A 25,214-nucleotide genomic window follows, 5' to 3' on the forward strand; every position below is an offset into this window, starting at 1 on the left:
AGATGTTCCACATGTGTTACATCGATGTTACACTGATGTTACACGTGTGACATCAGTGTAACATCAGTATAACACAGGTGTTACACTGATGTTAGACTAATGTGTAAAATCTATGTAATAGTGATGTAACATCAGTGTTACATCTATGTAACACTGATGTTTAGGGATGTAACAATTAATCGTAAGGCAGTTAAAAATTGATTTATAGGTATCACGACATTGATACTTTGAAAATTGAATCGCAGTACTTTTTTTAAACAGCAGAGGGTGCTGTATATTTATGCCTTCTCTTGTCCAGCAGTGTACGTGGCGGGTGGAGTCTGCTACTACTTTCTTTCTGGCCGCCTTCTACTCCTAAACATGTTAATAAATGATTCTTTACTCCATTAGCACCGAAAGAATATCTGTAATATTACGTGAATATCTGTAAAAGTCACGTTTTTCTATTAGCTCTGTCTGCTAGCATAGCATCTCTTCTTCACTGCAAGAATTTCTGCATGCCAACCGACCACTGGGTTACCAGCGCCCTCTGCTGGTCCAAACAAATATCTGACGTAAATCAGTGAAATGACAGGTTTTTTTTAAAGTCCAATTGTTAAGGCACAAAATACATTTTCAGTTGCACTTTTAAAATGAAAAAAAAACTATTATGTAGTTTAAACCAGAATTTAAATTAATAGGCTTCTTCATTTGTATTATTTCTTTATTTCTTTCATTCAAGATTTATTTCTAGTTAAATTGCATTGTTTTGAATAGTTTATCAAGAGATTCTTTTGACAATGAAAAATAAAAGGAAAATAATACAGTATTTTCCAAAAAAAATAAAGGAATATTTTTCAGTCATCATTTTTCTACAGTCCCATTTTGTAAAATAAATCATGAATCGAATCGTATCGGGAGTTGAGTGAATTGTTACATCCCTACAGATGTTACATATATGTTCCAAATGTGTTACACATGTGGAACATCTATGTTACACTGATGTTACACATGTGACACTAATGTTACACAGGTGTTACACTGATGTTATATAGATGTTACACAGGTGTGATACAGGTGTTACGGTGATGTTACACAGATGTTACACACCTTGTTGGGTTTTTTCATTCTTATTATGAATTATATATTTTCATAAGTGCATTCAGATTACTTTGTTGTCATTTGCGATATACAAATAAAGTTGAAATGAATGTTACACAGGTGTTACACAGATGGTACAAGATGTTGCACTGATGTTACACAGATGTGACTGTTATACACACAACTCCTTCAGTAAAAAGTGCTTATAATATACTCTTGTGTCCATATCATCTTTGTTGATGCTTCCTTGGCATCATCTTCTTCATTCATAGTTTTGTGTATTTTTTTTTTAATCACTGTTGATTTTTGTTGTCATTTGGTGTATTTTTGTATTATTTTATGATTTTGTGATATGTGTATTTTTCTGCAATTTGATCTTTGTGTGTTTTAGAGTAATTTTGTGTATTTGTCTCCCATTTTATCTGTTTTTGTTGACATTTTGTGTAATTATGTTGTGCCAAAACACCCTCCTTTCAACATACAAAACCCAACCTGGCAACGCAGCTTTTACAGTGTTTGTGAGAAAACGAGGCCCATTTCTAAATGATCATGTGTAGAAATGTTATGTATTTGTGTACAAAATGTAAAGAGTCACCATGGTAATGTACAGATACTTGAAAGGCATTTTTTACCCACAGTAACAAAGTATTTAAACTTTATCTTTGACATTTGCAAAGTGCGTGAACTGAACAGAAACACTGAGTTTTTACTGCTGCCAGCTGGGCTTTTTAACCCTCTGTGTTGGTGTAAAGGACACTGACACGCGCTCACAACGCCATTTTACACTCATTACAGCTCCATCTTCAGTGAGTGCAACCAAAGAAATGTGTGTGTAATTGCTTTAAGTGCAGGCATTTGGTTTCAGGTGTGAGGTGTGAGCAGAGATCAGCGTAAAGGCTTCAGCGTGAAGCAGTACAATGAGATCACCTAAAGGGCAAACATGTTTTCCACCAGCACAGAGTCATTTTAAAAAGCTTAAACGCCACCGCCACCACCAGTAAGTCCAGTTTACTACGTTCAACACTGCGGCTCACGTTTGGCTCTGAAACTCATTCCATTCATAACTGATGGAGCGACTTATACAACGTATCAGTTTTAGGCTGGCAGCACCATCTAGTGAGTTAAAAGTAAACTGGTTCTAAAGTTTTACATAAGATCAGACATGAACAACCTGAAACAAACACACAAAATAATTCCAAAACATACAAAAACACAAAGTGACTCCAAAAATACAGATTGAGTGCAAAACATAAGAACAAAATGACTGAAAATACACAAAAGGAGAGCAAAAATACACCAAATTAAGCCAAAAATATACAAAATGACCACAAAACACACAAAAAGAGTGCAAAAATACAAAATGAAAAAAAATTCAAATAACAGGTCCAAAAACTCACAAAACAACAAATTTTAGCACAACACATGACAACAAAAACACACAAAATGACAGAAAATCACAGATAACTGAAAAAACAAACAAAAATCATACACAAAATGACAACATTTCACAAACAAGTCCAAAAACATACAAAGCAACAACAAAAACACAGATTTGAGTATAACCCATAACAACAAAATCACAGAAAAATAGACACAATTAGAGCAAAAACACCTCCAAAAATGTACAGGACAACAAAAAAAACCACAAAATGACTCCAAAAACACACTATTTGAATACAACACATGACAACAAAAATACAGGAAACGACTGCAAAAACATACAAATGACTTCAAAAACGTTAAAAAAAAGAAAAATACACAGAGGAGAGTAAAAACACACAATTTCAGTTAAAAAACTTACAGAATGAGAACAAAAAAATTAAAATAAATTATCACCACAAAAAAACACAAATTGACTCCAAAACACAAAAAACTGAAAAACAAACCAATAAAAATGAACTAAATGACTCTAAAAACAATAAGAAACGACAGTGTTGCACCGTGTTGAGTGTTTATTGTTTGTCAGAGTTTATCTAATGGTTTACATAAACCAGTGGTCTCCAACCAGTGGCCTGTGGACAGGTACCCGTTCATTGATCATTTGGTAATGGGCCGCAAAGAAAATAAAACAGGTGTTTTTTTCTGAAAGTTTAGGGTCTGCACACTGAAAAACATTAAAAAAAACATCTCTTTTCTTTTCTTGTAAAGAACTTTCTCTCCTTGATTCTAAACGCTGGCCTTCCTTTCTGTGATTGGTGTGTTTGCCTTTTGAGCTTCGCCTAACTTACCGAGTCCAATCTGTCGAACAAATCAAAGCCTTAAGAAGTACATGGACGCCCTTCGACTCCAACAACAGCAGCAACAACTCTGCGCCGCAATGATTAACCTTTAAATCAACTCAGTGTAATGTTAAAAAATAAGGTGGGCAATAACACGAGCTATATGCCGTGACATTTACTTTGAAAATTCAATCTGCAGAACCGCTGCCTGGAAAGTCACACTTCTATTAATTGAAGGGGAAGTGCGGGCGTGTGATTAAGTGACATTTTCAGGATAGGGACAGATTACATCGGCCGTGGTGTTAATTTGTTTTTCCTATAAAAATATAAAAAAATAAACTACTTGCTGAACACGGAAAGATGAAGAAGGAAATATTATTTAGTGGCAGAGGTAGACGAACCCTTCACTTCAGTAAAAGTACAGATAGCCTAATTATTTTTGAAGAGATCCTCCAAGTTTGGCCTAAAATATTTAAAATGTACTTATTATTAGATCTATATCTAACAAAAACACATTATTATGCACCATAATCATTTAAAAATAGGACGACTTTACAGTTTTACTGCCTGTTCCTCCATCTTGAAATCACATGATTGATGATGTCACACGGCCCCACTGCCTGTAAACATCCCTTTGTTTTCTATTGGAGTGAAACATTCAGCCTGATTTATAGATCATTTAGCACAGACACAGTCAACTGGCGACACGGGGGCCACATGCGGCCCTCGATCTAATTTTATGCGGTCCCCAAAGTAAACGTACAAAATGGTAGAAAAATACACAAAACAAAAACAAGAATACATTAAACAAATACAAAGAATTACAACATTGCAGGAAAATACTCCAAAAACACACTAAAGTACAACAAAAATGAACAAAACAACAACAGTAATACACAAAATGACTCAGAAAATATATAAAATTACAGAAAATTACAACAAAAGTACACAAAAAGACAAGAAAAATGCAAAAAATGACTCTGCAAACCCACAGTACTCACAAACAAGCAAATTGACAACAGAAATACATAAAAATTACCGCAAAAATGCAAAATGACAAAACAAATACACAAAATGACTCCAAACAACAAACATTTTACAGGAAAAAAACACAAAAGGACAACAGAAATGCACAAAATACCTCACAACGAGCAAGACAGCGACAAACACACAGAGAATGACAAATCACTCATTATTCTTAATGCTGAGTCATGAATGTTCATCACGTGACCCTCAAATCAAACAAAAACATTTTTTTTGCCCCACTGTAATAAAAGTTGCCTACCTCGACTTTAGCAGCTTTTTTAGGCAAAAATGACAATTTGTGCTGCTTTTGGTTGGTTAATGCTCTGGACCAGCAATTCCTAACTGGTGGGTCGGGACCCAAAAGTGGGTCGCGGACAGCTGGTCTAAAATAAATTAATGAATACTTAATGTCTCTCACGCTGGACTTGTCTTTTAAAATAAAAAATTCTTGCTGTGAAATGCATGTTATACAAAAACATTTATAGATTTATGTTTTTAAAAAGATTATATATGTGTGTTTTCAACAGCTATTTTTCAAAAACTACATTTGGTTAGTTGAATTCTAAAGAAAAGTGGGTTGCCATTTAATGACCGTGACTCCTTCTCTAGACAATGAAGCAGAGAAGAAGAGCTCTCCTAAGGGGCCTTTAATCTAATCTAAAGTACAATTAGAAGATAAAGAACAGTGGACGATCCCTTTGAAGTCCCTCTGTCACCATTTTTAGAAAAAAAAAAACAAACTCAATCATTGTTCGCTAAACATCCTGATTTTAGCTTCCAGCAGCATATGATTCTTTATTTCCTGGTGTGTGCAGCATGTTGATGATGTCATAGAGGAGGTGACTGGGCAGAGAGAAGTTAAAATCCTACTATCAGCAGAAAAAGTCAGAGATTTGTCCCTTTTTTTGAAGAAAAGTCACTGGATGCTTTGACAAGATGCTAAAGTTTGTGTTCCACCTCATTTGCCACAAAAGTCGTTAACATTTTAACGATGCTGACCGAACAGAAACCACAACCCATAACATGGTCATTATCCAAGTGCCCCCCCCACTCACCTCCTCTTTCTCGGCGCTCTGAAGGTCTCGCCACTCCTCCGTTATGTGGCTGAAGTCCACCTTGTTCATGGGCACCTTGATGTCGCCGATGGCATCGTGCTTAGAGAAACGATCGAAGTCGTAAACCGTCATCACCAGCGTTTTCCCGCCAAGCTCCACATACGGGACCTAAAAGGAGAAACGCTTGTTCTTAAACGAACACTTCAAACTCCAGCTTTAAGTTCTGTTTGTCGGACATGGTTGTCTCTTGGTTTCTCAGGGTATCTTTAAGTATTAAACACGTGTATGAGGGAATTCTTTGTGTTTCAGATTCTTACAGTTCTCACTCAAACATTGAATTTGGTTTACTTTATCGTACGAGTGTTTTTCTAAGCATACTCTTGGATATTTAAGGGTATATAAGGTTTTGTGAGATTGTTTTAGAACTTAGATATTCTAAAAATTCTCAAAGCGTAAAGTTTGACTCAAATTCGGTTTACTTAGTTGATCGTACGTTGATTTTCTAAATGCACATGGATTGTGTTCAAAGCACTCGTGGGTTTCTAAGGGTGTTAAAGTTTTCTGAGATTCTTGCAGTACTCTGTGTTCTGGAAACGCCCAAACATTGAAGTTGTACTTGAATTTTGATTATAAGACTATCAAAGGTTTCTGAGGTTCTTGTAGTACTTTCAGTGTTCCTGAAATGCTTGATTGTAAGCTTTACTTAAATGGGGGTTCTTTTCTTGATTGGTTAAGTTAGGGTTTCTGAGGGTATTTCAAGTCTCTTTAAGGTTTTCTGAGGTTTTTTTAGTCCTAAGATGTCTTAAAAATGTTTACTTAACTCCATTTCTTTCCCCCTGATCATAATTAGATTTTTTAGGTCCAGTACATGGATTTAAGGATCCTAAAGGTCATACATGTGACATGCCTACGTGGGTCCTTTATGTTCTGGAGAGGTGATAAAGGTTATCTAAGGGAGGCCAAACACAGTCTGCATTTCTATGGTTTTTGAAGAGAACACTTGGGTGTTGCAGTGAGTTCAGGAGTCAACAGACTGGGAAAGGATCCAGCCTCGACCACATCTCAAACCTAGTGAGGATTAGCAGAGTCCAGGGAAGGAACGAGCAGACGCACCTTAAAGGTGAACTGCTCGTTGAACACAGGGTTGAGGGTTTTCCTGTGAACCTTGGTCTCAAACTTCTTCTTCTTGTCTGGCAGCAGGTAGACCTTCACGTAAGGGTCTGAGGTGCCGCCCATGTCCATCGCGGGCAGTTCTGCTGCCTGAATGATCCCCACTATGAGCTGAAAGGGAAGGTGTGAAGACAACACTGTCAACGTATCCACATATCTACATCTTTAAACATCTACTGCCATCCCACCATGCATCTTTCTGGAGTTTCATTAAAACGATCAGTTATTAAAGACGAGGCTAATTGCTTTGCACTAGTACTGCTCTGCTACGCACGCACGCCTCCACTGGTGTTTCATGTCATTTTTCCCCTGCAGTGAGGCTTCATTATTAGCCGTGGCAGTGGCTGAGGGCTTCTAAAGGTCACTATGTGTCGACTGTGGACCAAGCCGACTGTTTTTCTTCACACGGCTGATAATTGATAACCGCCGTGGGGGGGCTGGATGGCTGATTGACCTGCCAGTCAGAGGCTCCACTGAAAGGCCTCACAGACGCCGCGGCTAGTCAGTCAATCAACTTCCTATAAGGCGGCCATCAAGGCGCAGTATGGAGGCCAAGCAGGGCACTCAACCACAGAGTCCCACAGCTGTCTAGGACCACGTAGTAGCAAATAAACGTGACAACTGATGAATAAAGGGTTCGATTCTTACTTTGCATGTGTTTTCTGTAATCTATTGTCCTATTAATGTCTTTGTGTTCTGTTTTATAACGTGTTTTTATTGTCCTATGTATTTGTTTTATTGCTATGTTTTTTGTTACCTGCCTTTGGGAGATGCTAATTAGCATTTGAGCTATAATTTGGCGTTCTTACATTTACTGCTTTCCAAATAGATGTTCATTAATGTTCACTGTCCCTATCAAATAAAAAAACCTAACAAATGAATACATCATGTCTATTTTTGTTGGTTATTTTGTGTGTTTGCTGTTATTTTCAGTGTTTTTGTGGTGGTTTATTTGTGTTTTTGGAGTAATTTTGACATTTTTACTCTCATATCGCTCATGGGACGTAAAGTGCACTAAGAATGAACTGTTATTATTATTATTTTTATTGTTATTATTATGTTTACTATCATTATTATTACTATTAATATTATCATTATTCAAATTTTTATTGTTACTAGTATTATTATGTTTATTTTTGTTATTATTATTATTATGTCTATTTTCATGGCCCATGTCTGGATTAGACAACAACCACTAGCTTCAATTTCTAGAATCTAAAAATTCTTAAACTATTTATATTTTTACTGAAATCACTCAAAGTGTGAAGCTAAACGCCGCCTGCTGGTGAGATAGCTGTAGTTACCATGGACACACACTGAACGCACACTAACTAACACACCACAACGTCACACACCTCGACAGTAACATGAACGCGGGTCGGTGAGGAGAAGTTTGGGACATTCATAATGAAATACCTGCTCTCTGGATTATGCACAACACTTCTTTTTTAATCATCGCGTTCTCTCACTGCGACCTACGTTTCATTTCCACTGCAGCTTCGTGTGAAGTCGCTGCACATCACGGTAATGACAAGCAATTATTCCGGCTGTCATTCACCTGAACCTAAACGAAAGCTCGCTGCGTAAATGGAAACCTGCCCGAGTCTCTCTCTCTCTCTCTCTATTTAAGTGCAGTAATTTATGGCCGTGTGTCGTCCTTCTGACTTAAACCCACACACCCATCAGCACAGACAGAGGTTCTACTGCAGATGTTCACATGCATACGTTTTGGTGTTTGTAAAGCAAATTAATTAATTAACTAATTCAGCATGAGAAAAGACAAATTCTGTGTAGAAAACAATTCTGCATGAACTATAATGAATTTTATGCAAGAAAAACAATTTTGCTGGAACAATATCAAATGAACGTAAAAACAAATTCGGCACAAGCCCAGAACATGGCGTCAAAACAAATTTTGTGCAAACCAAATCAAATTTTGCACAAACAAAATCAGATTTTGTGACAGGAAAATAATTTTGCGGTAACAAAAAAAATTGAAAAACAAAGCAAATTTTGAATCAAAACAAATTTTCCATCAATTTTTTTTGCACAAACCAAACAAAATTTTGCACAAACCAAAAAAATTTGCACAAACCAAATAAAATTTAGCACGAACAAAATCAGATTTTGTGTTAACAAAAACAATTGAACGCAAAAAATAATTCTGCTTAAGTGTAGAAAATTTTACATCAAAACAAATTTTGAATCAAAACAAATTTTACATCAAGTTTTTTTTTTGCACAAACAAAACGGAATTTTGCACAAACCAAATAAAATTTTGCACAAACGAAATCAGATTTTGTGAGAGGAAAATAATTTTGCGGTAACAAAAACAAAACAAATTTTGAATCAAAACAAATTTTCTATCAATTTTTTTTTGCACAAACAAAACATAAATTTTGCACAAACCAAATAAAATTTTGCACAAACAAAATCACATTTTGTGAGAGATAATTTTGCGGTAACAAAAACAATTGCACGTAAAAAATAATTATGCTTAGGTACAGAAAATTTTGTAATTTAGCGCTCATAATAACAAATTAACGCAGAAACCAATACAACAGAAAATTATGCGTCACAATAAATTTTGGGAGAACAAAACTTAATTTTGCACAAACCAAATACAATTTTGCGCAAAAACAAAATAAAGGTTTGTAAGAGGTTAAAAACACAACTAAAACCTATTTTGCACGAGTAAAGAAAAAAATTGTGGGAAAATCATATTTGGATGATTTTGTGTGAACAAAAACAAGTAAAACAAACATCAAATTTTGCTCGAAAAAATCTCATTTAGCATTTCAAAAAACAACCAAACTCACATTTTGTGCGACAAAACAACAACCAATTTTTCAAGATAGTTTCTACGCGCTAAATAACTTTTGCTTTATTGCTCCGTAGAACGCAGAGGTGGAAATGGGACTCCTTCATTCATCTGCACATAAAACACGTTGAATAAAACCATAAAAGTATTTCCTGACATTCGACGACTAAATAGCAATATATTCAATAACCTCTGAACCTGGTTCAATTCAAATTTCTTCCTTTTAAAATGAAGTTTTTTCTTCCCACTGTCGCTAATGTGGTTCATGTGGATTTTGTTGGGTTTTTTCCTTTTTATTACAAATTTTATATGTTGATAGCGCTTTGAGATAACTTGTTGTAATTAGCGCTATATAAATAAAGTTGAATTTAATACGTTTGTGTTCAAAGTGAAAAACCAAATCAAAGTTTACTATTTATATCCAAAAACAGTGCTAAGTTAGCCACAATTAAAACACACACTGCAAAAATTAAAAACTCGTTCCCTTTTCTCAGCTGTGGGAAAGAAGTGTGAAAAAACAAAAACGATGGAATTAGGGCTGGGCGATATATCGAATATACTCGATATATCGCAGCTTGTAGTCTGTGCAGTGTTGAAAATGACCATACCGTTAAACTCGCGGACTTTTTTTTTTTTTTTTTTTTTGAAATGTCATCTTAATGACAACATGCACAAAAGGGCACAATTTGTTTTAAAATATTGTAGTGGCATTATGTACAAAAAGTGCACTTTAATTTTGTGTTTTGAAATGCCATGTGAGTTGCATCCTGCACTAATGTCTTGTTTTGAAATGTCTCTGTGACAATTTTGCACAGAACGTGCACTTTCTGTTGACAATTTTATGTTTGAGCCACTCACTGTTTAATAAATACAGTTATGTCAACTTTGACTTAGTTGTGATATCCCCTTTTTTGCATGAAAGTTTAAAATTGGCATATATTAATGCAGTATGATCAAGAATGTTTTAATGTAGACATATAGAATCATCATACTGGTGTGATTTTGTGCATCAAAGTGTTAATTCAAGGGTAATGCAAAATATCGAGATATATATCGTGTATCGTGGCATGGCCTAAAAATATCGCGGTATTTATAAAAGGCCATATCGCCCAGCCCTAGATGGAATGCTGTGTTTCTTAACCTGATCAGATGATTCATGTTAGCGTTACAAAGCAGTAAGCTGACGAGTATCTTTACATCCATGAAAAATAATTACTGATATAAGTATTTGTTATTTTTTACATTAGTTTCATGTATGTAATCATACACCAAACTTGTGAATCAGACGCTGAATCAAAGCAACTGTGGGATGTTGTTTTTGTTTTTTTGGATCAGTCGGAGCTGAAACGCTGTTTGCACATCTGTGAAAGGTGCTGTGTGGTTAGCACAGCTTAGCGTAGCCGCGCTGACTCAGCCTTATCTCTGCAGTGTTAGCTGCTGCGCTAATGAGTCACGAACACACAAACAGAGTCAGCTTGTGTGACTGATATTTACTGTAGAGTTTAATGGAAGCGCATCAATAACCAGTTGCGTGCCAAGGCCACCAGAGGGCGCTCAAACACACCAAGTTACAGCTTTCATTTAGTCGTGTGAAAATTACACTTATTGCACAATTTGTTGATTAACATGTTTCATTTTTGGCTTTGATCATATGTTTTTTCTGTATATAATTATCAGGCTTTACATTGTTGCACCTTTAACCCGACTGTTGTCTTTTGGGTCAATTTGACACCATTCATTGTTCAAAAAATAATACTTGACTTTATTTTTTTTGTGCTTCATATTTCATGACTTTTCCTAATTTGATGGGTACAATTGATAATGCATAAAATTCTGATAATATATTTTCAATGACCTGAACTCATAATGCATACATTGGTGTTCCTCTGGAACAGTTGATTTGTATGGCGTCTTGTGTCACCGATGAATTCCTTGATGTCAAAAGCCTATGCTATGACACTAAAATCAAGTCTCTATGTCCATTAGTTATGAAGATATGACATATGCTTGAAAATAACCCACAGAGACGGTGGCCATACTGGATTTCTGCCATTTTCTCAAAATGCTCAAGGGTGAGAACTCCACACCCATCTGGGACCGGTTATGAGGGTCCGAGCCATGAATAATCTAAAGACAAAAAAACTATAATCGATAAAACAAGTTTGAGCCAAAAATCATGGTTTGGCTATCACCGACAATAGGGTTTAGGAACAGCTCTTTCACAGTGAAAGTGACGTAGAGGAGAATGTGTTAGAGACAAAGGATTGTGTTGAGGATTCTGATGAGAATGAGAGCGTTGACCCTCCAGCAGAAAGACCAACATAAATCAATATGGTTTATTTTGTGAGAGTCAATAATGTCAAACCCTCAAGGAATTTGCGATGTTGCGATCGCAACTAGGGATTCAGCCAATCCCCGTGAATTCTGCGTGGCCCTGCAATTCAGTCCAATAACAGCAACATTTCCGTAATTTTAACCAATCTGCCTAAAAATTCCGGTCGATTCGGCGGCACAGCGTGGCTAAAGTCCATCTGCCTGTGTAAGGCACATCAACTTTCAAAGCTGGCAGCCACCATCAGCCCCCGGGAGTCGCCCAGTGCGACCGGAATCACCAGTTTCTTAGTCTGGTTAAAAATGAAAAAAGATTAAATCAGGGATTTCTCCTTTAATTGGCCATGTAATGTTGTTACATACACGGAATTTGTCCTCTGCATTTAACCCATCCCTGAGGAGCAGTGGGCAGCCATTTGTGCGGCTGCCTGGGGTTAAGGGACTTGCTCAACATCCCACAGTGATGGCCCAGGTGAGGCTTGAACCGTCAACCCTCCGATTACAAGCCCAGAGTCCTTAACCACCAGGCCACCACTCCACAGACAACAGCCAAACTGACTCTTTTGAGCAAAATAGCGTCAAACGTGTCTAACAAACACAACCGTTTAATGATCTCCTGCTGCTCTACAAAGACTTTTAAAGAAAACAACCTGATTAAAATGGTAGCAGTGATAAATATCGTTGGTTCTTGCGCCCCCTGGTGGTATCTCCACACACAAACTTCCAAATTGCTGAACACATGAGACTCTGCTGAGTGCATTGATGAGATTCTCACAGGAAAATAACCATTTATTTATTTTAGGATTTTTTATTTTTGTCTCAAAAACTAATTCTCTGTAATATTCTCTGCACTGGAAACCTTTAAAATGATAGAAATATACCACATCTTGTTAAATTATTGTTAATCTGAGTTCTTTTCTTTATTATTATGAAATAATTCAAACGCAATCAGTTTGTTTTTTTGGCAAATTGACCAGTTTAGGCAACGTTATGGAAAATAATAAAGCCTTAAAATGCAACAAATTTTGCCACATTTTTTTGGAAAAGTTTCCACCAAATCAGGCATTTTAGGCCACAACAATCACAGAAATATGCTGTGAAATCCTGGAGGGACTGTAATGAGCACCCCAATCAGAAAATATTTGGTTGAAAGATTTTGAAGATCCACTAACTCTAAAACTGAAAGTTTGACCTGATGGTGGCGCTGCAATAAAGGTCAAAGGTCATATCATCACCACAACCAATAGGGTTCATACTCTAGTGCTCATTGGATGAAAACATTCAAGATAAATTCATTATAATGTAAAAGTTTGACCTGATGGTGGCGCTAGAGAACAGGTCACGGTTTCATTATCAAGGGATTATTAATGGATTCCACAAATAAACAAAGTGTCTGACACAAAAAACTTGGTCTGGTCTTCTGAAAATCATTTTCTGGAGGTAAATATCCCTGGGGTCAGATTGATCCCAAGGGTAAAATGTGCTAATATTATTTGAGAAAAAGCAATTTTTCCTCAAACTGGGTCAAACCGGAAGGAAATCCATTGTTGGAAGTGAAAGCACATCAGAGCTGTCATCCATTCATCCCACTTTGTCTCTGTGGTAGAACTTATTACAGCTTTAATCAGGAGGCTCACAGAGAGCTGTCAGCACCTCCAGCAGCATGACGGAGTCTCTACGTGTAATAATCATAACCTTTTCTTTACTACACGAACATTTGGCTGTGCTCCACTGAGCTCTGATGGCCTTCTTATCAGCCCCGTGTTCCTCCTGCTCTATGAACGGCTGAATTATGAAGTGAATTAAAAGGTGTGACAATAGCCTTTTGGAGCTTTTATCTCCAATATACAGTACGTGAAGTGCAACCATTGGCTGCATATAAAGCCTTTTTTAAAGAGATTTTATAGACGTCTCCTTCAACAATGTGGGAACTTTTACAACCGTTAGACGTTCAAAACCAGCGCTGCCAGATAAAGTTGATGATTTCCTCCAAAATCTAGTAGAAAAAGAATAGAAAATATCTTTGCATGTAAAAAAAAAGAAAAAAAACCAATCAATCATGTCATTAAACTTTTAATAAAATAAGGAATAACTGGGAATTTTATTTAATTCAGTAAAATTTTATGTACAGTACATAGAAATTCAGTTCTCAGAGATGTTGCTTTACTTTCGTCATGTTCATTCAGATGGTCATGTGACCACACTGATTTTATTACCATTAGCCTCTGTGAAGCTAAAAATAATAGAACACACACTGTTTCATGTTTTATCTACTCTATGAACTCTATACTCTACGTATCTACTCTATGTTTCTACTCTATATTCTCTCTATCTATGTCTCTATGTTGTCTACATTTATGAACCTACTCTGTCTCTATCTATTATGTCTATTTTTGTATCCATTACTGTATGTACTCTATGTTTGCTCTATGTATGCATCTACTTCCTGCTTTGTCTAATAATTCAATGTTCAATCTATGTTTCTATTTTTTCACTGTTTTTACACTATGTTGTCTATGTTTCTACTTGGTTATCTTTACTTATGTTTCTACTCTATGTCGTCTCTATCTATGTTTATACTCTATATTGTATCTATGTCATCTCTATCTAATAACTCGGTGGTTGAGTTTGACGTGTTTGCGTTAGGCCAAGCTTTGCTCCTGTGTGTGTGTGTGTGTGTGTGTGTGTGTGTGTGTGTGTGTGTCACTATTGCATGAGGACGAGCTGTTAGCATAGGAAGCTCATGCACAGTGTCTATTATCTGTCAAACAACATCTGGAGGAGGAGAGCTGATGTTCATCCTCAATCACTGGAGATAAATCACCCAGAGCAGGAGGAGAAAGACAAACACAGCCCTGCAGAGCTAAAAACTAACCAATGACAACAACTCAGGCTTCAGTGAAGCATCGTGTGCTAACAGCTGGAATATAAGGCTGCTGCGTTCACAGCTGGAACGGATGGAGGATTTAACGCCTGGATCTACATCAGACTGAGCTTCTCAAAGCTCCACACTGAGACATTAAACCCACCAGTAACAAGCGCAGCAGGAAAAGACCATAAAATCATAACTCATCGATTGGTTTGTTTAAAGTCCTTAACGTCCGTCAAAATTCAAAACTTCAGACACAGACAAAACCAAGTAGCGTTTTCAGGCGTTTGCATGTTCTCCAAATATTTCAACCACTGCCTGAAGAAAAACATGCGTGTGTTTGAGAAAGCAGAGTGTAGAGTGCAGAGAAACAGATTCACCATCAGTTCTGATTATTCGGATTTTAAAAACTGTGATTTCCTACAGTTCATCAGTTAATCGCTTTTTTGGATTCCAAACAGCGTGGAACCTTTCTCAATTCATGAGTTCCCGACAAACCCATAATACTGATACACAGATGTTGATCATTTTAGTTTAAATAAATTCACTGGATGGAAAACAAAAGTCCAGTCATGTGCAAATTGTGCAAGAAAGAGTTTGCCAATCACCGGAGCTCTTCTAGTCTCAGCTAATACCTCAATGCTAAACATGTAGCAGCTAGCACCTCAATGCTAAACATGTAGCAGCTACTACCTCAATGCTAAACATGTAGCAGCTACTACCTCAATGCTAAACATGTAGCAGCTATCACCTCAATGCTAAACATGTAGCAGCTATCACCTCAATGCTAAACATGTAGCAGCTAGCGCCTCAATGCTAAACATGTGGCAGGTAATTACCACCTCAATGCTAAACATGTCTGCTCCATGTCTGCATACGATTCATTTTATATTTTTCTGGTTGTGTTTTTTTAAAGCTTCTTCAGGGGTTTTTTCTACTTTATTAGTGCAGCTCAGCCCTCTTTAATCCAAACATTCAGACGTGGGTAACCCTGATGGACGTGTTGTGCAGAATCCAGCTGAGACACACACCAGAAGGATGGGTTTGACCATACTTACGAGGACCCTCAGTCCCCACCGACGCACACTGAAGGTGAAATGGAGAAACTCACCGTGTTCTCTGTGAAATTGTAATCCAGCGAGTACTGTAACTTTCCCAGTTTCTGGTCCTCCTTGGGCTCGACTTCTTTCTCCGTTTCCGTCAGCCCTGTCTCTGCGTCCTCCTCATCCTTCAAGGCCTGAAGGAGACACCCACCAACAGTCAGTGCCGCCCGTTTGTCGTGGTCGCCCGGCAACAACCTGTCGCCGGCCGTTCCCCCGCCCACGTCCGGCCTGCAGCGGACCTACTCCTGAAAAGGCTTTTTTTTTTTCAATGATGTAACGAGGGTCAAACAAAGGGAAAGCAAGCACTAAGACACCAGGACATGCTCTGTGATGCACTACAGCCCTGGAGCCGCTTCTATCAATCTGTGGCTTTATCGTTCTAAAGGGAGGAAAGATCATAGGATGGCACCAGAAATGAGAGCAATGGGCAGGCATTGGGGGGGCGGGGGGATAAAGAGAGGGGAGGGGAGAGGAGAATAGAGAGAGAGAGAGAAGCGACCAGAAGAAATCACAGCGAGACATTTCCCGAGATGCTTTTCAAGCTGGGGTTGGGGGGCAGGGGTGGAGTAGCTGTTTCTGTAGCCTGGCACTGAGGTGAGGGAAGCAAGGGGTGGAGGAGGACAGGGGGGGCGTGGATAGAGGGAGGGAGGGGGGGCTTCTTTTCTAAGGCCAACATGCAATTGAAGAGGCAAAGACTGTTTCTCAAGGTCATTCATTCAAGGTCAGCGCTTGCCTTCTACCAAGTCTCTGAGTCACGTGTCATGCACAGCATTCCCTGTTGAAAGGCCAGTGCTCATTCCCCCCCCCCCCCCCCCCCCCCCCCCCCCCCCATTCCTGAGTCCGCTCACACCCTCGGACCAAACCGGTCCTCAGCTCTAGTGCCGACCCTCCCCATTGGCCGATGGGAGCTACAAGCGTCATGCCAGCAGTGGGTGTTGGTACTAAAGGGTCTCAATGTTGTTCACTTTGTTACTTTGGAGCTCATGTGAAAGCAAGAGGCTGAACAACGTCGAGGGAAGAGGCCGTGACAACGGAAAATTTAATTTGAGGCTCATTTTCTGATTGCGGCAAGAAAGTGTCCAGCAGAGATTCTCAACGCGTGGGTCAGGACCTGAAAGCGGGTCACGGGAATTGAACTTTTCCTTCAGAGAAACTGATCTGATTTAATTTTTTTTGATGATTAATTTCATATTGCATCATGTACTGCATTTTCCCAGCGTTGGTGTTGCAGTGTTTCCCACACATTTATTTATTTGTCAAAGTTGGAACTGTCCCCCCTGCTGTTGTAGATTTTTATTCTCTTTCTGTAAACAAAAGAAGTTTACATCAATATATTTTCCTGATCATTTATAGCAACCACGAGCAGCACAAGTTGTCATTTTGACTAAAAAAGCTACTAAATGATCTAAAAAGCATTCAGAAGCATTAGGCCTGCTTTTTAGATCATTTAGCAGCTTTTTTAGTCAAAGTGACAACTTAGGCTGATTTTGGTTGCTCTAAACAATGCTTTAGACAATGAAGCAGAGAACAACAGCTCTGGTAAGGGGCCTTTAATTTGCCTTAAAAAGTGTGCTCATAGGCTCTAATGGTGGAAGTTAGAGAGTAAATTTGTCTACTACTAAATCACAAAGTTGGAACTGTCGCCCCCTGTGGTTTTTATCCTCTTTTGGTAAACAAAAGAGGTTTACATCAACATATTTTCTTGGTTATTTAGAACAACAAAAGCAGCACAAGTTGTCATTTTGACTGAGAAATCTACTAAATGATCTAAAAATCAGGCTGAATGTTTCACTCCAATAGAAAACAATGGGACGTTTACAGGCAGTGGGGCCGTGTGACATCATCAATCACGTGATTTTAAGATGGAGGAACACAGGCTCTAAAACTGTATAGTCCTACTTTTAAAAGACGATTAAATGAAAACGGTGCAGAATAATGTGTTTTGTTAGACATACTGTAGATCTACTAATAAGTACATTTTAAAGATTGTAGGTCAAACGTTTAACAGCTCTAACGCCAACAGTCGTTTGTAATGACACGACCGTTAAAAAACTGCAAGTCCTGCATGTTTTTATTAAGTGTATTTTGTCATTTTAACATGTTCCCGTTATTTGCATCGCGGTTTTTTATTAAGTTGTGATTGTGGGTCCTGATGCCAGAGCAGTTGAGAATCTCTGCTGTGGAATAATCGAGGAAACCTCATTTACTCGCTGGAAACTATTTCCAGGAAAAGCAGAGAAATGTTCTCTTAAACCTATTATTTTTTTACCGTGTGTCTCAATCGTTCTGCACTTTCTCGCCGCCTTCAAACGAAAACCAAAGGGATCGAAAAGTTGGACCCAGGAATTCGGCGTGGTTCAACCTCTCCGTTGCGCACCCAGTGTTTCTCAGACATATATATGTGCATATGCAAGTCGTACGCACATATATACTGTGGATATACATGTACTGTATGCATAGTTACATATATTTGGTTCTAGGGGAGTTGTAGTTGTTGTCAAGAGGCTAGTAAACAAAAAAACGTCAGAGCAGCAGGCTTAAGAAGATCCAACAGCAATTGGGAACCTACCGCCAGTGACCATCCCGAACAGTCATCAGACACAACACAGATAAGGAGGACATAGAAGGAAGAAACACAAATTAAAACAACCACACACAGGAGTTATCACACCAGAGTCTGGGCACACCTCGACAAATGACCCCAACCTCCCACAGACCAGCGGGAAATTAGCTCTTTTATTTTGAAAGGATGAATTAAAAAAGAATCTGACGGAGTCGGAAACAAAAGTGTCTAAATATTCATTAAAGGTTTCAAATTTTAAAACAATTTAATTTCAGGTCTGATTCCAAAACAATCTGTGATTCTCGACTAATTTAATAGTAATAAAATATAATATATCACGTAAAGCTCTGGTTGGATGTCACAGGCTTTGGTTGGATGCTACAGGCTTTGGTTGGATGCTACAGGCTTTGGTTGTATGCCACAGGCTTTGGTTGGATGCTACAGGCTTTGGTTGGATGCTACAGGCTTTGGTTGTATGCCACAGGCTCTGGTTGGATGTCACAGGCTTTGGTTGGATGCCACAAGCTTTGGTTGGATGCTACAGGCTTTGGTTGGATGCTATAGGCTTTGGTTGGATGCTACAGGCTTTGGTTGGATGCTATAGGCTTTGGTTGGATGCTACAGGCTTTGGTTGGATGCTACAGGCTTTGGTTGGATGCTACAGGCTTTGGTTGGATGCTACAGGCTTTGGTTGGACGCTACAGGCTTTGGTTGTATGCCACAGGCTTTGGTTGGATGCTACAGGCTTTGGTTGTATGCCACAGGCTTTGGTTGGATGCTACAGGCTTTGGTTGGACGCTACAGGCTTTGGTTGGACGCTACAGGCTTTGGTTGTATGCCACAGGTTTTGGTTGGATGCTACAGGCTTTGGTTGGATGCTACAGGCTTTGGTTGAATGCCACAGGCTTTGGTTGGACTCTACAGGCTTTGGTTGGATGCCACAGGCTTTGGTTGGATGCTACAGGCTTTGGTTGGATGCTATAGGCTTTGGTTGGATGGTACAGGCTTTGGTTGGATGCTACAGGCTTTGGTTGGATGGTACAGGCTTTGGTTGGATGCTATAGGCTTTGGTTGGATGCTATAGGCTTTGGTTGGATGCTATAGGCTTTGGTTGGATGCTACAGGCTTTGGTTGGATGGTACAGGCTTTGGTTGGATGCTACAGGCTTTGGTTGGATTCTATAGGCTTTGGTTGGATGCTATAGGCTTTGGTTGGATGCTATAGGCTGTGGTTGGATGCTACAGGCTTTGGTTGGATGCTACAGGCTTTGGTTGGATGCTATAGGCTGTGGTTGGATGCTACAGGCTTTGGTTGGATGCTACAGGCTTTGGTTGGATGCTATAGGCTTTGGTTGGATGCTACAGGCTTTGGTTGGATTCTATAGGCTGTGGTTGGATGCTACAGGCTTTGGTTGGATGCTATAGGCTGTGGTTGGATGCTACAGGCTTTGGTTGGATTCTATAGGCTGTGGTTGGATGCTACAGGCTTTGGTTGGATGCTATAGGCTGTGGTTGGATGCTACAGGCTTTGGTTGGATGCTACAGGCTTTGGTTGGATGCTATAGGCTGTGATTGGATGCTACAGGCTTTGGTTGGATGCTGGTTAGGGATGGGAGTCATTTCTCTGGGTGGATACCACTTCATTGTTTCTCACAGCTGATCTTCACATCACATCTCACACAAGTTAAGAAAACACTGACACAAGTCGGGAAGTCCAGCTAATCACTTTCATTACGCAGCGAGAACCCAGTGGAACGTTCCACAGCACTGACTAATTCTCTCATTAAAAACATCATTATCTTAATAATGTTACATTAATTAAACACAGGATGCTCCAATCACTGTAGGAAACACATCCATCTGAAAACTAATGAAATCCCATTTTCTAATTACAATCATGATTCACTGTATTTAATATCCTGATGTTACTTATTCTTCTTTGCTTTGTACGGCAGACGATTAGGGACAATTTAAATGTAGCAAATATTTTTGGGCAAATCAAAAATAAAGACAAAATGTCAAAAATAAAGTCAAAATTTTAAAAATTACCTCAAAATACAATTTGGACTTTATTAGCAAACCTTCGACTTTAGTATTTTGAGTTCATTTTTTAAATTTTGACTTTAATCCCAACATTTCAACTTTATTCTCGACTTTTCAACTTTAATCTAAAAATTTCAACTTTGATCTCGACTTTTCAAATTAATTTTTGACATTGCAATTTTAATCTAGAAATTTCAACTTTGATCTCGACTTTATATTCTCATAATTTCAACTTTATTCTCAACATTTCCACTTTATATTTCAACTTTATTCTTGAAATTTTGACTTTATTTTTGAAATTTCAACTTTCATCTCAACTTCATATTTCAACTTTATTCTCAAAATTGTTACTTTATTCTTGAAATTTCAACTTTAATTTTGAAATTTCAACTTTCATCTTGACATCTCAACTTTATTCTCAACATTTCGACTTTTATCTCGACTTTTCAATTTTATCCCCAACTTTATATTTCAACTTTATTCTCAAAATTTTGAATTTATTCTTGAAATTTTAACTTTAATTTTGAAATTTAAATTTTAATCCCAAAATTTAAATTTTGATCTCGAATTTTCAACTTTATTCTTGACATTTCGACTCATATCTCGACTTTATTCCCAACTTTAGATTTCGACTTTATTCTCAACATTTTGACTTTAATCTAAACATTTTAACTTTGATGTCATCATTACAACTTTAATCTCGACATTTCAACTTTACTCTCAGAATTTCGACTCTATTCTTAAGATTTCAACTTTATTCTCAACATTTCAACTTTAATCTTGAAATTTCAACTTTCATCTCAACATTTCAACTTTATTCTTTATTTGGCTTTTTTTATTGAAAACATTTGAAAGTAGAGTCACAGAAATTTGGTAATTCATGAAAGCTTTTCATATTTTCAGATTAAGGGTTTTTGTTAAATGCTGAGAAAAGTAAGGCTGACTGAAAGTCCTGTGGCTACAACTGTTGACAAATTGAACCTTAATTACACAAAAACAACCTGAAACTGTGTTTTTTAATATTCAGGAATAAACAAGGTGTTCTATTTATTATTATTATGTGATCAGTAATCAGTGATGGGAGCAGTCCTATAAAAGCCACTTTAAATAAACACATACTGTATATAAACATGATCAGAGGAAAAGAAGTGAAAGCGTGACGTTTCCCTGGAGCTGAACAAACGTGGTTACCTCGGTTTTGGCCCCGTCCATCACGTCCTTCATGTTGATGGCGTTCTTGCCCTTGTCCTTTCCCTTCTTTTTGTTCTTCTTCTTGAATATCCACTTTTTGCAGACGCAGAAGCAGCATGCTAACACCAGGATGATGGCCACGAACGCGATGGAGACGATGGCCCATGACGGCACTGAGGAAGGAACCCACAGGAAGCCGTCAGTGTCGCTAACATCAACGGTAAACAATGTAAATATAAATATCTGGGAGCAGATTACTGGCCCTCGTGTTGCATCTTTAGCCACGCCTTCCTTTGATATATTCATTATATCATAATCAGTGAGGATTTATATTCACACAACTGATAAAAAAAAGTCAATTTTTTGCTCATGTGAAGTGTTTGATTCCTACTACGTGTAATGTTTATCTTGCATGTCACGGCTACAGGCTCTAATAAGATAATCATGGATTACTCGTTGATTTAATGACAACTAATCAAATATAGAAATATCACACACTGATTAAATGTCAGCGAGTGAAAATCAGCTTTTTTTTTCTTTGTGCAAACAAACACATTTTGCGTCGTTTTCTATCGCTGGCTCTGATTGGAGGAAGTGGACGGATCAAAGGCAACAGCTGCTGCAAACACAAACACAACCACACGTCTACAACTGTGGCCCCTGTCACACACTGATGGAGCTTTAAGGGAGGGATTCAAACCTGAGACCCTCTGATAACTAACCCCGAAACCAAAGGGATTTTAGTTGGGCTAAAGTGTTGTTTTCACTCATTTTTATTGTTTTCAATTTGTGTATTTTTCAATCTATGTATGATTTTCTTCTGTTTTGTATGTTTTAGTTGTCAATTTGTGTATTATTGTTTTCCTTTTGTGTTTTTCTTTGATTTTTTTTCTAGAAGATTTGTGTTTCAGACCTATTTTTTTGTGTATTTTTGTTGGCCTCGTGTGTTTTTGAAACCAAATTGTGTAGTCTGTTGTTTTTTTGTGTCATTTTGTGTGTTTTTGCAGGAATTTTGTGCATTTTGTGTATCTCTGCTGGCATTTGTGTATTGTTCTATTTGTTTTACTGTAAAATTCTGTGTATTTTTCTTTCTATTTGCATATTTTTTCCATTATTTTTGTGTGTCTTTGTTATCATTTTGTTTATCTTTCAGTCTATTTGTGTGTTTTTCTTTAAATTTGTCTGTTATGGTGTTCATGTTGTGTGTTTTAAATGTCTATGTTTGTTTTTCTTTAATTGTATGTGTTAAAGTGTTTTTGTAGTCATTTTTGTGTTTTTCTGCTGGCATTTGTGTATTGATCTGTTTATTTGACTGTAAATTTCTGTGTGCTTCTTTGTCATTTTGTTTCTTCCTATTTATGTGTTTTTTCTGTTATTTTTGAAGCCAATTTGTGTATTCTGTTGTCTTTTTTTGTATTTTCATTGTCATTTTGATCCATTTGTGTGTTATTCTTTAATTTTGTGTGTTAATAGTCATTTTGATTGTTTTGCAGCCATTTTGCGTATTTTTCTTGTCATTTTCTGTGTTCTTGTCGTCATACAGTGTGTTGTGTGTTTTTCATTTATTTTGTGTGTTTTTTTTAGTTATTTTGTGTATTTATTTTGTGGGATACATTCAATTAGACTGAGGGTCGCCAGTATTTTCTCATAAATCCCACAAACTAATATCAAAAGTGTGAATAAAAACTTGTGTGGGAGGAAAACTCCAGAAAGACTCATCAGAAACAGAAAAACAAGTTACTCTGTCTCTATTTTTTGCGAGGTCTGAGAGAGACGAGGGGAATCGATCTTTTGCTGACAAAATCAATAAGCACTCTGCACCGAGGAAGAAGTGTGAGACGAGCTCTAAAATAACTCGGGGATCTGCAGCTCGGGCTGTGATGGAGGTCAGGACGGGCCTGGGTTACAGAGCTGCAGGCGTTCACAAACACTGATGGATGACAGGTGTGTCAAAGCTACTTAAAGTAACCCCTGAAAGCTCATAGATATTATCTACACACACATTTCTATGACAGACACATCCTTAAAGTCTCTGATTTCAGATTATAAATACCAACTGTTCACTGATCGTCAACAGACATTACAGAACCAAACTTCAAGCTCACACTTCAACACAGGGGTGGACTGATCATCTGGTGTAGCGAGGTGGGCCAGTATGGTCCGCTACGTGTTTTTTTTTTTGACAAGCGAGTGGAGGCAGACATGGTAACAGGTGGCCAAAAATGAAAGAAAAAGAAGAAAAGAGAGTAAAGTAACTAAAATTGGCCAAAAGCAGTGAAAAGTGGCCAAAAAATCTGCAAATAAAGAGGAACCAGGTGGTGATGGCAAAGGGAAGCTTTAATGGGCAAAATGTGACAAATAATAGTGAAAAAAGTACAAATGTGGAAGAAAAAGAGGCAAAATGTAGGGAAAAGAAAACAAGTGGTATTTATTGGGAAAAAGCTACTGTAGCTTATTTGGAGAAAAAGTGGCCAAAAAAAAATTTAAAGAAAGGACAAAAATTGGATGAAAGTGTCAAAAAGGACTTGTGAAAATGGACAAAAATTGGAGAAAAGGGGTATTCATTGGCAAAAGGAAGCTAAAGTCTGAAAAAAGTGTTAAAACCTTTTGAAAAGGGGTAAAAATGAGACACAGGAAGTTGCAAAATGGCCAAAGGAAATTGGTAAAAAGGGGTTAAAAGTTTCCCCCTTTTAAAGTTTTCTGGGGGAATAATAATTAAAATTCAGACATAAAATGCCACATGTTGAGCCTCAATGAAAATCCCTGGGCCTGATATTTTCCCCAGTCCACCTGTTTCAACATGTCCTTCAACGCTTCCAAAAAACGGCCCAAAATTTCATCAACATTTATAAAAATTGATGCAAAGGTGCTGAAATCGATATTTATTTCAATTAAATCTTTACTGAAACCCTAGTTTTCTGACGATAGCAGCACAACGCAGAGTACTTTCAGCGCAAACATGGCGTACGCAGATGCTGCTCCACTAGATAAGACGCCTCAGCTGAAGTTTAGAACCATTTTCGCTTTTAAAACAAGTTCTCATGAAACGGCCAAGCCCGCGGAACGAAATCGAGATCTACGTTGAATTATCTTTGAAACGATATATCGCACGAGTTCTACGTTTCACGCTGATTTCCCGATCCTGTGTAAAATTCCTGGTGAGAACATTACATTATGTCAAACTTTATTACCTCAGTGTTCTGGACACACTGTTCCCTTAGATGATTGTTTATATTCATTGAAGTAATACTTACTACTTTAATAACTAGCTATAACCAGGACTGTCTTTTTTATTGTTTATGGACCAAACAGAAAATAAAGAACTTTCATATTTGTGACTGCATTGTCTACATAAATATTGATATTTCTAATAATTCAAGTAGAGAATTCATATTAACAGTGTTTTCTCTGAGTATATGTGTAATATCCAAGTAAAATTAAAAAAATATATCAATACTGAATCTAATCGAATCAAAATTAATCAATTCGAAATCCGAATAATCGAAATCGATTCAGGAAACTGGCCGTGCTACCAGCTCTAGTGGTAAATAAGTTTCTCTAATTTCTAATTGCCATGTAAAGCTTACTGTATGTCCGTGCATTAAACACAGGTTAGTGTCCACAGACTTGTGGCCACATTGCGTCTCTCACCACCTTTACACACGTGTTTTGTCTGCTAGCCCCAAATGGACAATCTGTCAGAATTGACGTTCAATTTGCCAGATAAGCACGCGTTGTTTTTAG

The 25,214-nt window shown here is 37.7% G+C and overlaps 1 protein-coding gene across 5 annotated transcripts in view; it reads right to left on the reverse strand.

Moving 5' to 3' along the window:
- Positions 1-25,214, reverse strand: part of syt1a (synaptotagmin Ia) — a 212,984-nt gene that overhangs the window by 12,820 nt on the left and 174,950 nt on the right. For 4 of the 5 annotated variants that reach the window (XM_028450077.1, XM_028450076.1, XM_028450073.1 and 1 more), the window contains 4 exons: positions 21,471-21,643; positions 15,683-15,808; positions 6,494-6,661; positions 5,381-5,548 (listed from right to left, as the gene is read on the reverse strand). In XM_028450077.1, the coding sequence (XP_028305878.1) occupies positions 5,381-5,548; positions 6,494-6,661; positions 15,683-15,808; positions 21,471-21,643 (635 nt within the window). The remainder of the gene's footprint in view (positions 1-5,380; positions 5,549-6,493; positions 6,662-15,682; positions 15,809-21,470; positions 21,644-25,214) is intronic. The other variant, XM_028450075.1, reaches the window with a different exon arrangement.

The sequence above is a fragment of the Gouania willdenowi genome, chromosome 6, assembly GCF_900634775.1.
Source record: "Gouania willdenowi chromosome 6, fGouWil2.1, whole genome shotgun sequence".
NCBI classification, from domain to species: domain Eukaryota; kingdom Metazoa; phylum Chordata; class Actinopteri; order Blenniiformes; family Gobiesocidae; genus Gouania; species Gouania willdenowi.